An 18,829-nucleotide genomic window follows, 5' to 3' on the forward strand; every position below is an offset into this window, starting at 1 on the left:
GCGACATCTGTTGGTTAAAACGTGAACGCAATAGGAAAACACCAGGTCTGAGATCAGTGTTCTTTACCCTCATTGTGTGTAAGTGACATTCAACCTTTTCACAGTCTCTGCATTCAACACTTGACGCTTCCAACTATCACAAGCTAACGTTACCACCATTTCTTATTTAGTAGGCTAACTAACCTCGTTACAAACTGCGTTATCACTTCATCTCGACGGTAAGTCGGCCTACATTCTTTTTATATTAACTTAAGCAGTGTGTAGGTAACGTTAAACTAGTAACATGAATGTAATGTTCTCATATATTGTAACATTACATGACTTATTAATCGCCAACGAAATAACAACTTCACTTGTTTATTAATAACGTTAGCTTGATGACATTGATGTGCACGCCAACGGTGTCATAAAAATTTTTCCCGACTGTGAAAACTGTCTGACTTGTTTACATTCTGGACAGATGTGGCTACGGAGTAAAACCATCGTTGTTTCCGTCTCAGCACTTTCGTAAAAAATTCTTCTTACGGTGAAGAGTGCCTGACCGGCAACCGTAGATGTGTTAACACAGCGGCAAAATTAGGCTATATCTAGAAATACCATCTTTGGGGGAAAAACGCTACGGTTGAGGGTCAGGCACTCTTCACGGTAAGAAGAAATTTCAGGATGTTTTCGATATTGCTTGTGTCTAAAGTGCTGCGACGGAAACAACGAGAGATTTATTCAGGAGCCACATCTGTACAAAGTGTAAACAAGTCAGGCAGTTTTCACGGTCGGGAAAAATTTTATGACAACGTGGTCATGTAGCTAACTTAGCTAGCTAGCCAAACAGTCAGTAACACAGATACTTCCTTGGTGCCATTTAGGGATAATGTCAAGGAGGAAAGGTAGCCTACTGTAAAAGCCAAAAAACCTAAGACAGTTTTTTAAATGTTTAAATGTGCCCAGCATTCCAAGGCTTGTTGTAAGATTCAGTAGCCAATCAGTAGCCTACTTGAATACAATTTTTTGGTAGAGTCCAAAAACCTTGATATTATTTATTTTAATTTAATTTCTTTTGTTGTTGTTGAAAACACAGCATTCCAAGACTGTACATTGTTGTCAGATTCTTTGTAAGACTCTGCTATGCTGTAAATAATTGTTGATTTTTTAGAATGTGCGTTGAATAAATGACTTATTTATAACAACATTCACATTACGTAGTCATATTTTCAACTCTCCAGTCAGCTTTTAGCACTGACTTAATGTAGGGCCCTATGGAATCTGTGTTATAGCTTTTTTAAATTCTCAATTCCGTGATTCCGTCCGTGATTCTGTTATCACAGAAACTATAGGGCCCTACCTTAATGCTGCCATCAGTCTGTCGCTGCCCCCGTCAAAAAAGACACTTGGCTGCCGGCCCGCACCGGGCCCTGTCAAAAGATACTTGCCACGGGGCCTAACAACTTTTCTGGGGGAAACCCTGAACTGCATTCCTGTGAAAGACCCCCACACTAAAGAAAAACAAAAATGGATGTACGTATATGATAGCGTATGGGTGAGCGTGTGTGTATCTTCGTGCATGTGTGTGCACATGTATAAAATATAGGAGATAAGCACACAGTATTGAACATTCCAAGAAAAGTGTTTTATGGTGAACAACATTTCAGCACCTGATAACACTTGCAGGTTGAAATACTCATCATTGATAACTTTTTAGGAGCATTCTTTGGGGTGTGGTTATTGTTTTTGCTCCAATAGCCTGGATGTAATCCACATTACCGTTACTATGTTTTTATGCGGGCCAGCTTCCAGCACCAGGCACACCCATTACAATCCAGTCATATTCCTCTCCTTCAGAGGAAGTGGGTTATTCTTGACTAATTGGATTTGGACAAGTCTGATCTGGTGTGAATGCTCACTCAACACAACAGTTGAGCCCATGTGAAGACATGCCTCATGCCTGATGCCAAAAACACTGCTACAGGACATGATGTGTGCCACATAGTACTGACTAGTGGGGAAGTTCCCTGAGGGTGCACAAATGCAGCAGCTTGGCAAACTGCATTATAAAACATCTATGGCCCAAGGCCTGAGCATATTCATGTTGAAGCGATTGGCTTTCTGAAGGACAATGTGTGTTGCAACCTGTGAATGCAATGGAGTACTTACTGTGTGATTATGATTGGGTTTCTTATGGTGAACATGAAAAATAGAGAATGTAACACACCTCCCCCCCCCCTCCAAAAAAAGTAAAATCCTGGCCCATATCAAGACCCACAGAAATAATGGGATAAGCCCTTTTAATAACTTCAAGTTCTCAGGCCATCTTTGGTTTGGTCCCAGAACTGAAGCTGTATGAGGTACATTGATTATTATTCCAGTATACTCGTCTCAGAGGGTGAAGACTCCCTGCTGGACACACATAATCACAGGAGCTCTATTACAGACACTCTGGACCAAGTCTCCTTTGAAAAAGAGATTTTTAATTTCAGTGGGAATTCCTGGTAAAGAGAGACTTGAGACCTGCCCAGTATGGGCTATGTCTATATCGGAAATTAGGATATGCTATAAATGCTGTGGTACATTGCATTGGTTATTGTTTATCAATACGCTATGTTTAAATGTATCTGTCCCTATCAAATAAACATTAAATAAATAAATAAATGTACTGCAATGTTCCTGTTGATGACTGTGCTTTTCAGAGAAGGAGCAGCACTACTGTGTGGTACTCTGTGCTTCATGTACTTCCTGTGCTCTCAACACACATGTGCACATATACATGCATACACACACATGCAAACAGGACAAGATAACACAGTAAATCTATTATCTCAGCACTACTCAAAGCCTAGTCTTGATCCCATATGGTCAATCTCTTATTGAGGGCAAAGTTAACTTTTCTGGAACAGGCTTTAGTATGATTGGTAGGCTGGTATCTTATAATAGATTTGTTTGGCTGTGGTGGTTTTCATTTGTAATACAGGTCTTTGATGCCATTATTTCTGCTGGCCACATATTCACTTGACCTTACCATGATTACAACACAGCTGGTACAAATTGATTAATAGTAGAAAAGCAACTGAGAATGAATGATCAGGAACTACTCAAGTCATAAGACTTGCTAATTCTTTCAGCAGGATGTGGTTCATGGCCAGACTGAGAGGGATCACGGATTCACTCCATCCTGTGTATTTGTCTTTCTTATCAGTCTGGATTAAAGCTTGGGGAATGTATAAAAAGAAGGCACAGGAGAGGATCAGGATTCAGCTCAACTCCACTGAATCCAGCATGCATTTCCTGTATCTCCAACTATTGCCATTCCTGTAAATAAACATCATTTTCGTGACGTTTGAGATGTTCCTTTCCTTCTTACAGTACAATTGCATGCACTCACAAGACTCATGTGCCCCACTGTACTTCTGTATTGTTCTTTCCCACTTGGAAAAATTAGCATCGATACATAATAACCTTGTACTTTACCAATGTGGAGATTTCAGATGTTTTTCAAGTCGACCGTTGCAGTGAAGCCATATTGATGTCTTTGAACACTGTTGTTTATAATAGAGACATCTCGCCTGGCTGAGGTAGCAATATGGGTCTGTTTAATCAGGCTTGCCCTTATTTGCTTATGTGGCCATTATTTTCATCATGAAAGAACAAGTGAAATGTTTTAAAGGAAAAGAGTTTATCAGCTGCATACACCACTCATAAGCGTGACAGATTTAGATATTAACGAGCACTTTTAAATTGTCCTGTATCACCAGAGACCTTTGAATCTGGTAAAACTGGATGAAAAGTACAATGTTCACACTGTTGTTCAGTGGTCTCATTTGATTAAATGGTTAGCCTCCATTCATCATTCCTAAGTAACTAGATAATCCTACTGTTTGGGCCAAACATTATTGCTGTAGTTGAATAGTCATGAGCCTGTGACATAATTTAAGGGAGCATCACTGGAAAATGTTCCAGCTTTTAATCACCACCTGCAATTGTAATCTTGCTTACACAAGATTGTGATTATTCGGAAATGGTAACTAATCACTGGTTTAACAACATGCATCTCAGAGTCGAAAGGTTTATAGCATATTGGAGAGATAAATTAGCAAGACTATGAGGAGCCTGATGTACCTATGTGTATGTTTGTTACGGTCTATCCCCACAGGAAACTGACTCAATTACTTGCCAAACCCAACAATTTGCCATTACATGTTTCTGCGCCATGGCCAGCTGGCTTTCTCACACTTCACTAAGGAAGAAGTGAGGAAGGAGGGGTGGTGGTTTTGGTGGCCCAATTAGAAGGCCTCACCTTGCTCTTTGCAATCCTTGCATCAGACACACACAGGACAGAGGAAAGACCGTTGTGTCACACTCATCTGAGGGCCAGGGTCAGGCTGGGGTCAGGGAAACTCTGCTCTCAGTTTACACAGCAAACTGGAGACACACACATTCCCATCCCAATCTCTTCCTCCCTTCCCTTCTCTCTCTTTTACTTCCCCTGTCATTAATACAGCAAAATATACACAAACTATGATATTCCCATCTACCCTTCCTTTCACTCTCTCTCTTTTAACATAACTAGGCAAGCGCAGCGGGACCCTGGATACAGCCTGTGGAAAACATTGTCAGAAACCACTGACCAATCAAGTTTTGTCCATAAATAGTACAGGACCTTCTTTTCACAAAAAATACTTCCTCTTTATTTAAAAATTACATCTCTTCTAAATGACAAAAAAGTATGGGCAACTAAAGGAGCTTCGCTATTAATAGACATTAGCTATGATAAGGAGCTAGTTAGCCATCTGAAAACTTTTAGCATACCATTAAATGTTAGATACTTGTAACTAGCCATTGAGACATAATACAGAAACTAGTTAGCTAGCAAGCAAATTTTTGGCGCTCTGAACTTACAGTATCCAACAAATATAAAAACATGCTGCATGTTATTAACAAAATAGCTAGCTACCTAGAGCACATACACCACTTCAAATTCACAGCTGAGCTGTTTTTCTGCCCTTCAAAATTATTGTACTCAACTGCTGTAGTTAGTCATTGAAGATAAACCAACTGCATGTCACGGCCACTTGCGCATGTTTAAACAATGGATTAATATCGCCACCTACTGCACACCACCACCCGCGCACATTTGAACAATGGGGAGTCAGCGACTCAGCCAGCCCCTCAGTAAGAGACATTCATGGTTCCTGGCTGACCCGCAGAGTCCGGCAAACAGCAATCTAGACACGGAAACTCACAAACTCCCATCTCTAGCTCTCCCTTCTTATACTCACTACATTCCAACCTTTATCAAGTCTTTCCCCCTTTCCCATATTTGAAAACAGTCATTATTTCTCTTTACTTTCACATTTTCTTTTGGCTTTAGTCGCACCTTCCCCACTCCCTGAGAAATGTAAAGATGTTAAGCTTTCACAGAGGAGTTTCAAAAAGAGATTTTGCCAAGATGAGAGTAGGTGACATCAAAATCAATTAAATAGTAAAGGTTCTTTTGGCAACAATCCAAGATTTAAGAAACTGAAAAAGAGCTTAAAAGTTGAGTGTTTAAAATGGTCTAAACCCATTCTTGAAGTCACATTGATATCTGTAAAATTGTATACATTTATAATAATAATAATTATTGATAGTATTCTACTACTAATAATAATAATAATAATCATAATAATAACAATAATATGAATAATAGTAATAATACATGTTATTATTATTATTATTATGAATATAGCTGCAAGCATGGAGTCCAAGCACACAATCAACACCGGGGGTGGTCAAATCCATTCTAGCAAGGCGGATGTGTATGCAAGTCTTTGTTGTCACAAATAATATTGGACAAATTAGTGAATTACCTGAATGCATTAAACCGTAGATTAGACCACAATTAGATTTTTAATTTGAGACACAGACACAGTATTCAGCTGTTCCATTGAGAACTTATCAAGAAATGCAGATAAAATATGATTTACTAAACAAATGGGCTGGGCTAATGAAACAATTAAGAGCAGAAGTTGGCATTAAATCCAGAAACATATATGGCCCTCCTTGCTCATCCCTGATCAACACCATATGAATATTGCTCTGCTCAGACCCATGTGTACTACTAATCTGTACAATTTTCAAAGCAATAAACCAAGTCTGTAATTAATTACAGTAAAACAGAATAGTTTCTGCATCAGAACAAAAATGCAATTTAATACTACAGCCATGATTTTTCACATAGACAATTTCTTTATAGAACTTTAGGACAACAGAGCAGTGAACAACTTTGTGGAAGTTTCATGCAAATCGATCAAGATGTTTTATTTATTCAAATGAGCTAAAATGATCTAAACTCAGTGCAAAGATCCAAAAGCCTTGTTCTTTTTGAGGAGAGGAATGTAACGGCATTAGCCTCATTTCTGTATGGCAATGTGGACAATAGGACAAGAGGTATGGCTGTATAAATATTAAAAATTAAATTAATTGCTATAGGCCTAGTGCCACCAAGTATACTGAGGACAAACCTCTTCTGGCAATCTTTCAGATAACATACTGTATATTGACAGTTTACTTTTCATGCATAATGTCATAAATTCTACAGTATAATGAAATAACATATAAATTAACTTACCAGAATATAATGGCTGTTTGCTTTAATACGATGTTAAAAATTAGCCACTTCCATCGGCATGTGATCACTATGTGTTGGAGGGAAACGCATCATCCCAGTGCGACTTTTAAGGTGGGGTTATTTTTTCTTCAACAGCATGGACCAATATTTAGTGGTATTCGTACAGTAAACTGAATCTGATGAAAAACGTGTAACAGGTTTTGCAGCCCTTCTCCCCACAAACCACACAATCTGTCTTTCTTGGACACACACAGGCTTTATTGTGCGCTTGTTACAAAACACAGATATACAAACAAAACACACACAGTAAGGAAGGGGATTAAACGGCACGTCGCTCCTGCATGCATCTCTCATTCCAACGCCCCGGTCTCACTGCAGGCAGAGCATATAAACAGTTAACAATTACTGAAAAATGCCAACAGGTGTGGTAACAGTTCAGCTAAACTACCTCTCCACCTGCAGATGGTGCCCTAACCACACCACCCCTCCACATACCCCCACTGCCCGACTTAGGCCAGGGAGCCGTCTGGGCACCAGCTAACTCCCCCCCTTCTCCAAGTGGGAGAGGAAGACAGTAACCACCATCTGAGCCCCCGGCCCATGGATCATCTTGAACCTATACAGCCGTAATGCCAGATACCAACAAGTGATCTGCGCGTTGGCATCTTTCATGCGGTGGAACCACTGAAGGGGCGCATGGTCTGAACAGAGGGGTAAATGGCATCCCAGGACACAATAGCAGAAAGCGCCAACCACCCACTTGATAGCCAGACACTCCTTCTCCACTGTGCTGTACTTCGCCTCCCACTGTGACACCTTCCAGCTAATGTACAGCACCGGGCGGTCGACCCCCTCAACCTCCTGGGGCAAAATGGCCCCCAGCCCGCTGTTTGATGCATCCATCTCCAGACAAAATGGGAGAGCAAAGTTAGGTGTATAAACAAGCAGTTCACCACAGAGAGCCTGTTTAACCTTCTCAAATGCCTGCTGGCACCACTCCATCCACTAGACCAGATCTGAGGCACCCTTTCAGGTCAGATCGGTCAGGGGACTGGTTAGGTCAGAGAATGCTGGAATAAATCTCCTATAGTAGCCTGCCAGTCCCAAGAACCGTCTAACCTCTTTTTTGTCTTGGCCCGCAATAGCTGCTGTCTTATCAAACTGGGGATGCACCTTCCCACCGCCCAAATGGTACCCCAGATGCTGTACCACCAACTGCACACTTCTTCAGGTTGGCTGTAAACCCATACGGAGTGGAGAAGGCTGTTTATTATTTTGACTCTGGCGACAAGGGAATCTGCCAGTAGCCCTTAGTTAAATCCAGCGTCGTGAAAAAACGAGCAGTGCCCAGCCGGTCCAGGAGGTAGTCGACCCTAGGCATGGGATAAGCATTGAAACGTGAGATCTCATTCACCTTGCGATAATCAACACAGAATCGCACAGACCCATCCTGCTGAGGCACAAGCACAATGGGGCTGCTCCACGTACTGTTTGATAGTTCTATCACTCCCATCTCTAACATAGACTGCAGTTCTGCCTGTACAGTTATCTTTTTGTGTTCAGGCAATCTATAGGGCAGAGAATGCACTGTCACCCCTTGAGAGGTTTCAATGTGGTGGTGGAGGATGAGGTATGTGCACCCAGGGAGGGGGGAGAACACATCCAAAAAGTGCTTCTGCAACTGGGCCACATCTGCTCTCTGACACAGTGAAAGATGGTCATCACAAAGGGTTGGCGTAGAATTAGCCGGTTTCATCACGTCCGGACCCAACTCATCTCTCTCACTGTGGTAACCAGAGAAACAGGAGCCACCTCTCTCCACGCTTTTAGGAGATTGAGGAGGTATATCTATGTTGCGCCACCCCTGTCAGACCGTACAACTTCATAGTCAACAACCCCCACTAGCCGTATTACCACAAAGGGCCCTTGCCACCTGGCAAGACATTTGGAGGTAGAAGAAGGTAATACAAGCTCTTTATCTCACGGTGCAAATTGTCTGAACTGAATACCTTTGTTGTATGCGCACCGTTGTCTTGTGCCTGAAGCAAATGCTCCCGCGAAAATTTCCCTAGTGTGTGGAGCTTTGCTTTCAGGTCCAGAACGCACTGAATTTCATTTTTACGGGTGCTTGGATCTTCTTCCCCGTTTCCTTAATTAGATCCAACACACAAATTCAAAGGGAGAAAATCCCGTGGAGGACTGGGGAACCTCACGCATTGCAAACATGGTTCAGCCACTTATCCCATTATGATAATCTTCATGCACAAACTTGCAAATCATTGTTTTTAAGGTTTTATAAAATCTTTCTACCAAACTGTCCGTTTGGGCATGGTAGACCGATGTTCTGATTGATTTAATTTGTATATTCCGCGTAACGTGCAAAACCTTGATCAGTTACCATCTCTTTCGGGATCTCAACCCGACAGATTGTTTAAAACAATGCTTGTGCAACACTCTTAGATGACATGATACACAGTGGTACTGCTTTTGGGTATCGCTTTGCATAGTCCACTAAAACTAACACAAAGCGATGCCCGTGTGCACTTCGGTCTAATGGCTTGATGAGGTACATCCCCATCCGTTCAAAAGGGACCTCCATTAACGCTAACGGACGCAAGGGCGCCTTTGGAGTGGCTGTGGGATTAACTAACTGATACTTGGGACAAGATGCACACCACCTCTGCACTTTGCCCAAATGCCTGACCAATAGAATTGGGCCATTAGCCATCTCAGTGTTTTATCAACACCCAGGTGACCAGTCATTGGATTATGGTGAGCCGCCTGGAAAAGCATTTCCCAATGGCTCATTGGTACCAAGAACTGGGTGTTCTCCTCTCTGGTTTGAGTGTCACAACTCACTCGGTATAGCCTATCTTTAATAATAGAAAAATAAGGGTGAACTAGAGTGGTGCCAGGGCAAACCCGGTGACCATGAATAGCTATCTTAGTCAAAGGCAAAGTGTAAAGTAACTTACACATACAAAGCACTGTCTATAAGTTACATGAAACAATATTGGCTATCTCAGCTCACACAAATTAACTACTTTGCCCAATGCCCCAAGTGGTCGGCACACCATTTGGTGCTCCTGCAACCAAATTATGTGTTGAAAACACAAACTTGGTGTTCTGGCTTCATTAGTAGACGATTCAAGACAACTATGCCGAACACAGAGTTTCTAAGCGCCACCATTGTCGCACTGGTCGTCCATTTACAAAGCACCCCCTTCCTGCAGTCTAATCTGTAACTAGACACCCCATGCATGACACACTGGACAATAGTGTCTACCAGGGCATACATGAAAACATTCTTTTACCAATAAAAATTTGTATTCCGTCGTAGCAATAAGATAAAGCCAACAATAGCCAAAGGTATGCCAGTACAGCTGAGAAAACTGAACACTGAAATAAACAATGAATTTTTCCATGAATTTTTCCAAAAATTATACCATGTCATTCTACCATCAATATTGTCAACTAAATATGGAATAAATATACAACCTTACCATTGGTTTTACGTGTAGATGTCCCTTTTGTCTTAGACAATCCGTTTGTGAAATATATGCTCATTTGTGACGCCTGGGTGCATTCCAAAATAGCTGTGTGTAATACCACACGTTGTTTATGGTGTTGTCGTCCTTTGTAGTACAATCTGGCTTGATTGACAATTAATCGATCCAATAGATGACAGAATAAGCTTTCTAACAATTAATAATATGTCTAATTTTACTTGTGGAATAGTGTTTTATAGCTCAGCATAACGTAATGTTTTGTCTCATTATAGCACCTGGTGAAATTTTATCAATGACTTTTGTCATTTCCTGGAAAATATTATTATTATTGAGAAATTCTGTGCATGGCTAAGGCATATGTTTGCTGATAGACCGAGCTGATATACTGTTTTCTAGACTAAATTAGAACTGGGGAACGAGAACATTGATTCTGTCTCTGTCTCAATCTACTGAACACAGATAAGATTTCATCGTCCAATATATACGTTATTTTTGAGTTAATTGAGTGTTTTCAGGTATTTTATAATGATGATATTGTAACGTAAGCATTCACTGGTTTACTAAGTAGTGTTTGTGTTAAATGCAACTGATGTGACCTGAACTGGAACATTGCCAAAACGTGGTGGACGGTTGAATATTGTTTTAATGTCCCATTCCCATATGAGAAAACATCACATACTGTAGAGTACAGAAATACATACGAGAGTTAATGATTACACATTTAGGTACTGTACCACATTGTGTGATCATGTTTTTTGTATTATTTTTTATCTTATATCAATGTTTCATCTTCAACCTTCATAAGGGGCACACGCTTTATAATGGACAAAAAGCATTTGATTCATTTTTGGAGAGATTTTGGATATGTTTCTGGACTCCTAGATATTTTAGACCACTGTATTGATGGACAGCTTGTCATTCCCACTTGACAATGATGCAACAGTGAGTTTAGTTAAAACAGTTGATTTGTAGTGAAATACATGATTATGTTGAGATTTACAGCAATGCATAATTTAGACATGTTGGATAGTTTTGGAGACACTGGGTACACTGCTTACTTTTTGCTTCATATATCTTTAGTAGTTCTGCGTATCCACCTTTAGATTTTACACACTTGTGGTTGAGAAGTTTTTGATCCAGGACATAGTTTAATCTGCTGTGTATATGCAATCTCTCAGTATTTCATTGCAAACTAAAAAAGAGCAAATTCATTTTTGATTTTTTGCCTAGACAATTGCATTTGTGGCACTTTATTTCTTCATAAATTATGAATATAAACTAATCTAAGTTAGTATTGTAAATGGTACAAATGTCTTGCTTCATTTAAGGCATTTTTCAAGTCTATGTGATGCTCACATCTGGAGTTATAAAGCTTTAAATAGGGTACCCCCTAAATGGGCAAGGATTGACCAGATTTGGCATGTGCACAAAGAGGTTAAACAAGTGATATTCCAAAGTAATTCTACCCAATGTTTCCTAAATTTTTTCAAGTAACTTGGCCCTGTGTTTCTGAAATCTTACCATCTGAAGACAATGCCGTCATTCAAAGTTTGTGTCACATCAAAGTGTCAAAAATTGCCTCATGAGCAAGGCTTTTAAATGAATGTATGAAACTGCTGGTCAATACCCAAAGAATATATAGTCCTCCAGAAAGCATATGTTTATACTTTGTTGTCAAGTTTGTTTTACAAAATGTACAAGTCCTCGTATATTTGCAACTTATAAACAAATAAATACTGATTGTAAAATAATACTGTACATACATGCAGACACGCATACATGCAATACTTCATTATCCCCATGGCAACATTTCCCTAGCAGCATGTAACATTCACATTTATAAACAGACATTTATACCAAGAAACATACAGATAAAAATTACACATATTGAGGCCTATTAAATAAATATAGAATCTTACAAACCTATCCATGTTGTTACGTCCCCAGCCTCTGCTTGCCTGGGTAGTGCAGGTGGAGGTAATACCCAATTGCTTAATTGCTTGATTGCCTCCACCTGCCTGTGGCCCAATATAAGCCCTGCAGTATGAGGCTGGGGAGATTCTTCTTTGGGGTATCTTTTGTGTGGTTTGTGTTTGGTAGGTTTTTGTGAAGCCCCATTATTTTGTGAACTTTGAGTTTTTGTTTGTTTGAGTTTGTGTTTTTAAATCAGTTTTTGGATTGATTTTTGGTGATTTGGACATTTTGTTTGTTTCGGCCCTTCGAGCCAGCCGTAACACATGTATACAGTCAGGTCCATAAGTATTTGGACAGTGACACAATTTTCATCATTTTGCCTCTGTACGCCACCACAATGGATTTGAAATGAAACAATCAAAATGTGATTTAAGTATAGACTTTCAGCTTTAATTTAAGGGTTTTGTCAAAACTATTGTATGAACAATGTAGGAATTACCACCGTTTTTATACATAGCCCCCCCAATTTTAGGGGCTCAAAAGTAATTGGCCAATCTAACATAATCATAAATTAAATTGTCATTTTTAATACTTGGTTGCAAATCGTTTGCAGTCAATGACCGCCTGAAGCCTTGAACCCATACACATCACCAGATGTTGTGTTTCTTCCCTGGTGATGCTCTTCCAGGCCTCTACTGCAGCTGTCTTCAGTCACTGCTTGTTCTTGGGGAGTTTTGCCTTCAGTTTTGCCTTCAGCAAGTGAAATGCATGCCCAATTGGATTCAGATCAGGTGATTGATTTGGCCATTGCAGAACATTCCACTTCTTTGCCTTAAAAAAAGTCTTGGGTTGCTTTCACAGTATGCTTCAGGTCACTGTCCATTTGCACTGTGAAATGCCATCCAATGAGTTTTGAAGCATTTGGCTGAATCTGAGCTGATAATATAGCCCTATACACTTCAGGATTCATCCTGCTGCTTTTGTCAGCAGTCACATTATCAATAAATACAAAGGAACCAGTTCCAGTGGCAGCCATACATGCCCACGCCATAACACTACCTCCACAATGCTTCACAGATGAGGTGGTATGCTTTGGATAATGAGCAGTTCCTTCCCTTCTCCATACTCTTCTCTTCCCATCATTCTGGTACAAGTTGTCTCATCTGTCCATAGGATGTTGTTCCAGAACTGTACAGGCTTTTTTAGATGTTTTTTGGCAAACTCTAATCTGGTCTTCTTGTTTTTGAGGCTTACCAATGGCTTACATCTTGTGGTAAACCCTCTGTATTTCCTCTGGTGAAGTCTTCTCTTGATTGTTGACATTGCCACAGATACGCCTACCTCCTGGAGGGTGCTCAGGGTGGCCAGAAGATCCGGGGACCAAGTATGCCATCATGTCACCCTGGAAGGCAGGGTCATAGGTACCTAAGGACTTCCCTGCTTCACAACGCACCAGCAACCCGTATGTAATGCAGGCGCCTCTAGCAGACAACTCATACACAGGAAGACAGAACCATTTCACCTTTGATTATTTTTATTATTAAATTTGCTTTGCTCTTTCAAGTCAGAAAATACACATTTCCACATAGATTCTGGTACAAGTATAGAAAAAAATCTCTTCACTATTTGGTAACAAAAGCGCAATTGACAATCGGGAAAACGAATAAAAAAGAAAAAAAAATCTCCCTCCATAAGCCTGCATGTAGTCAGGAAGTTTGCTCTTTTGAGCTGGGCAGGTCAGTAAGCTAAGACACTGTGACTGAAAGATGACTAAATAAGACAAGTCTCACGCAATATTACAGTTGAACCTCATGCAATATTACCGCTGAGCTTTATGGAACATCACAACTGAGCCTCATCTAGGGATATTAGTGGAAAGTGGAGTCAGTGCACTCATACATGCACAGAACACACCTATGTGCATACATGTGCAGGCGCACGTACACGTTATGATCGTCACATCTTGCAGCCACTCGGAGGCATCATCTGTACGATCTTAAATCAACCAATCGGGGAGCCAAATCCAGTCTTGATTACATATAACGGGGGCTTGGCTGCCCTCATCTAGGTTCTTTGAGAACAAAAAGACCTTCACCCCTGAGTCAGTTAAAACAGTTTAAGTACCCATTAACCACAGCCAATGCTGACCCCTGACCTTTGACTCTTAAACCCCTCTCTCCCTCTTTACTCAATCTGCTCCCTGCCTCGTAGGACATTATAGAAACAACACAAAACAAATGGCAACACAAAACAAAAAGATAAAAACCGACTTAACAACACAAAAGACTTCAATGTGCTCATTAATTTGTACACAACAGCCCTCCCCCGAACAAAATATAAAAATAGATCTCCCCGCTCTTCCCGTCCTATTCCCTTTGCCTGCCTGTTCCTCTTCTTCCCCTGTGTGCTCCATCCTTTGCTCAGCTTTCTTTATCTTTTGCCTCGTTTGTTGCCTGCCGGGGGCTTCTTAAGCTGCAGCAGCGGTGGGCTGGCCCCAAACCCGGCCGCTGGCGGATTGGAGACGCCAAATGTGAGCCCTGCTGATGCATTGATCCCAGGATTGCTGAAATTAAAGCCAGAGGTACTGGAAGTGCCAAAACCTGGAGAAACGAATAGAGCCACAGATAATGAGGGAAGAAAGGAGAGGCCACGAAGAGAGAATTATTTAACAAGAAAAAAATAGTCTTTAAACCTCAGCCTCACTTGTCAGGCTAATAAGCCATTAATATATGAGCAAGACCGAGACTCTGAAGTGAGAAAAGTCTGCCCAATTTACAGGATGTGCCTTGCTAAATAAGAAAGTATTTTTTTTTATATCTGAAAAAAATGGGGCTCTAGTTGGAGGCATCAAACATGATTGGCGTGACCTGCCTCTGTGGCTAGCTAGGGGGAAATCTAAAGATTAAATATTTACAACAACATACGTATTAAGTCCATCCAGATAAACTTCAATGCTAGCTACAGGCGAGTAGATTTCTGTTAACAAGCTAACCTTGCCATACTACTTATCCATGTTGGATATAGCTGCGCTCTTCGGCTTCTAGGTCAACAAATGTTAACAAACATTAGCTAACTAGCCAAAATAAAAAACTGTGTAGCCAGAATATAGCTAAAGCAGCATCACAACATTATCAAACTAATGATAGCAAAGATGCTTTGCATTCTCTTGTAATTGTGTCTGAAGTTGCTTAGCGACAACCAAAGGCAACTGTTTATACCTGACGAACATTCCGAGATCCAGTGTGCTGTCATTTGGTGACGACAATATCATAATACACAAATGAAATTTTTGCAGAAAGAACACAAGAACCATGAAAGGTATTAACGAGTAATTAAAGAGCAACATAAATCATACTGAAATAGAAGTTGGGCCTATTTGTTTTAAATATGAGTTTTGGAACATTCGGAAGTTTAGACTCCTATACTTTGCAATTAACCTTCAGTTTAACTTGCTTGGGTGCATGTGCAGTTGACAGGTAAGATAGCAAGTTTAGCACAGCAGTGTCCGTAAGTGGCAAAGGGCAAGAACAAATCTACCTATGTTTCAGGTCAGCAGCTACTGTAATTGGAAATGATGTCAGAGAAAGTCAAAGTGGACACACCTGCGCTCAGGCTCCCTCCGGATGGTTTGCTGGAAGAGGCAAAGCCAAAAGACGAGCCACCTGCGGTCACTCCGCCAAAACCAGGACCGCTGCCGAAGGCTGCCAGGAGACAGGAAGAAAACTGTCAACAAAACATTTGCACAACGCTGTACAAGCACCCAAAACACATACATGTACTGCTTACCAATCGACACACACACTGTCACTACACAAACCAAGAAAACATAACAAATTACAAACATACAACAAAAACACCAGGAAGATCTGACACTGGACAGGCTGTGTAATCAGACATTTCCACAAAAACAGCACAGACCACTAAAAACACACTACACTAACTATAAACACACACTGAATTAACCATTAACCTGCACTACAGAAACTATTAACACACTCCAAAAGCCACTAGAAATACTGTACTGTCCATTAATATGCACGTGGATACCACTAATATAAAAACAAAAATACACAAAAAGCAAAGGAAAAATAAAAAACCAAGATTCAGCAAATTTCATGTATGAAGGAGCATGTGGAACGCATTTAAAGATGATGATATCCATGCAGGGTGAGTAGATTTGTATAGGTGTGATTATGGATGGCAGGGTAATGTGCATATATGGATGTGCTGTACATGGATTTGGAGAAAACTGCCCATGTCACAAGTAAGGGTGACTTATGAATGTGTAGGAAATTAATATGCAAGTGTGGAGCGAGTTTTTCAAACCTGGGACATAAGAACCCAGTCCAGAAGGGCTGCAGTGTCTACTGGTTTTTTGGTGCACTCCAACACCAGTGATTCAATTTAATTGACTAAAGAATCTACACACCTTGTTCTCATGGACTTTAACTGGCTGCCGATTGAAAGGACACCACAAATACCTGCCAAGTGCAGCCCTCCAGGACTTCAGTTGGACACCCCGGTTTATAATGTCAGTGTACGTCAATGTGTAGTACCGTGTGCAGCAAGTTTCCCCAGCTGTGGTTTGACGAAAGGCTATATCTGCAGGAAGCATTTCCCTCTCCTTCAGACCTCTACTCAGTGTAACAGACTGCAGCGCCACCTGGAGCCAAATTTGCAGCACTGCATCTACTTTACATGCACGCACGTGTGCATCCCACACCTGAGCATGCAAGTTGAGAGAACAGACATTTTTTGGGGCGACATAGCTCAGGAGGTAAGAGCGATTGTCTGGCAGTCGGAGGGTTGCCAGTTCAAACCCCGCCCTGGGCATGTCGAGTGTCCTTGAGCAAGACACCTAACCCCTAACTGCTCTGGCGAATGAGAGGCATCAATTGTAAAGCGCTTTGGATAAAAGCGCTATATAAATGCAGTCCATTTACCATTACCATTTCTAGAAAGCACAGATCGGGTAAGTGATAGGTCGCGTGTCTGCTCTGGCACCTTAGCCCGTCTACCAGTGTGCTCTGCCACCCGTATGTACGCTCGTGACAGGAGAGACATTGCAGCAGAGCACATGGGCAACATGGAGAGGAGCGATAGCAGATTTACAGCTGCGAGAAGCATTTCTGCTTAGCTCCAATTTCATGTGTGTGTCCTGTGTTCCCTTGCAACAAAAACCTCACTGATCTGGGAAGATGCTGGCAGAAACAGCACCATTTATCACCACTTACACGTGTGCCATGTGTCCGCATGTTCCAATGGGACTGCTGCCATTGGAAAATCATCCAGCAGCTTTCACCTCTGCTGCTTACCTTTAAGGTGTTAGTTAAGGTGTAAAGTGTAACATATGAACGCTGCTTATGATTTCGAGGAGGGGGTTGGGGGGTCTGGGTGAAAGGAGCATGTGGATGGAGGTGGAGGCCAGAAGAAAGCATTAGCGAGATCCCTCAATCTTCCTCCCTTCCTGTCACTGCTAGGTTCGAGGTCGCTACTTCAAAAACACGTGTGTGGAATCCCCGTCCCATTAATTTATATACATATACCAACACGCAGCGAGGACTGAGGATTTTGGTGCTCTGAATGACCGTTTGGCCGTTGAAAACCCAAGAACATACTTAATATGTGTTAAATCAAAATGAACGCTGCAATACTTTTTCCTCAGATAAATTATGCACAAGTACCTGTCCTGACTGATTCAGCAAGTCAGGAGACAGGTGTGCGGTAAGTCTGCATATGCAGACTTCTGTGTACAGTAAAGGAGTCACAAGTGCAGAACTACGCACAGCAGACATACTTTATGTGTAGAGCTCTTATATGTGGAGACCTGTGCAGTACAGAGTGGGGGTATCTGCATAGCGCTGCCAGTGTTTCAGACCAGACATCACACTATATTCTCTGCAACGCATTGGCTGGGGGAGGGGGAGGGAGGGGCAGGGTGATCTGAGTGAAAATAAAAAGGTACCTCCGAGGCCAGAGCCCAAACCAGCACCCAGGCCCGGGGCGAGAGGGGCCGCCAGTCCCACCCCCAGGGGCGGCTGTGGTCCTGGGACAGAAAGAGAGCAAAGAAGGGGCTTACTCTCCTGGAAACCAGCAATACTGCATGCCTCTGGGGGGGGGGGGGGCTTCACTAACGCCACCATGTCCAATGGAGGGAAAAAGCAAGCAATGCCGAGTCTTCAGTGCATCCCACAGTCCACATTGCCTTGGGTTACCTATAGTGCACCACTTGGTCTTCAATGTTACCCATAGCGCAAACTGCCCTTTCAACATTACATGTAGTGCAAGATTTGGAAAGAAATGTCTACCACAACACCAAATGTGACTGCTGTTTAAAAATGCAAAAATTACCAAGACTTTTCCCTCACCCCACAAATGAACTTCCAACCCATTCAGTGTTGCATTCTGGGTAGATAAAAAGTCAGAATTATTTGTTCAAAATGCAGCAAACATGCAGAAAAATGACTCTGGTCCCTTCTTAAACAGCTTCAATTGTCCATGATGCAACAGTTGGTCACCTCATGCGTGTGTATCAAACCTATCTGTCTGCAAAACGTGGTGTCAGAGCTGTGATGGCCTGCCGCAAGACCCACTCTCACTCTCCACACTACTGATAAGCATGGTCCCAATCAAAATATGTGTACTGTTCTCTGACACACTTTGCCTTACTGTACTCTTCTCCAACACAGTACAGTTCCTTAACGCATGCTTTCTTACCGCACTGTTCATTAATACGTGGTCTTATTACTGTTCCTTAACACACAATCTTACTGTACTGTTATGCAACACACTTTATATTTCTGTACTG

General features: G+C 41.5%; 1 protein-coding gene across 4 annotated transcripts in view; it reads right to left on the bottom strand.

Annotated features, from left to right (window-relative positions):
- Positions 1-13,537: 13,537 nt before the first annotated feature.
- The window catches only part of nup58 (nucleoporin 58), a 71,384-nt gene continuing 66,092 nt past the window's right edge, over positions 13,538-18,829 (bottom strand). For 3 of the 4 annotated variants that reach the window (XM_035413684.1, XM_035413686.1, XM_035413682.1), the window contains 3 exons: positions 17,987-18,067; positions 15,624-15,722; positions 13,538-14,621 (listed from right to left, as the gene is read on the bottom strand). In XM_035413684.1, the coding sequence (XP_035269575.1) occupies positions 14,452-14,621; positions 15,624-15,722; positions 17,987-18,067 (350 nt within the window). In that variant the 3' untranslated portion in view covers positions 13,538-14,451. The remainder of the gene's footprint in view (positions 14,622-15,623; positions 15,723-17,986; positions 18,068-18,829) is intronic. The other variant, XM_035413683.1, reaches the window with a different exon arrangement.

The sequence above is a fragment of the Anguilla anguilla genome, chromosome 4 (assembly GCF_013347855.1).
Source record: "Anguilla anguilla isolate fAngAng1 chromosome 4, fAngAng1.pri, whole genome shotgun sequence".
In the NCBI taxonomy this organism is placed as follows: Eukaryota; Metazoa; Chordata; class Actinopteri; order Anguilliformes; family Anguillidae; genus Anguilla; species Anguilla anguilla.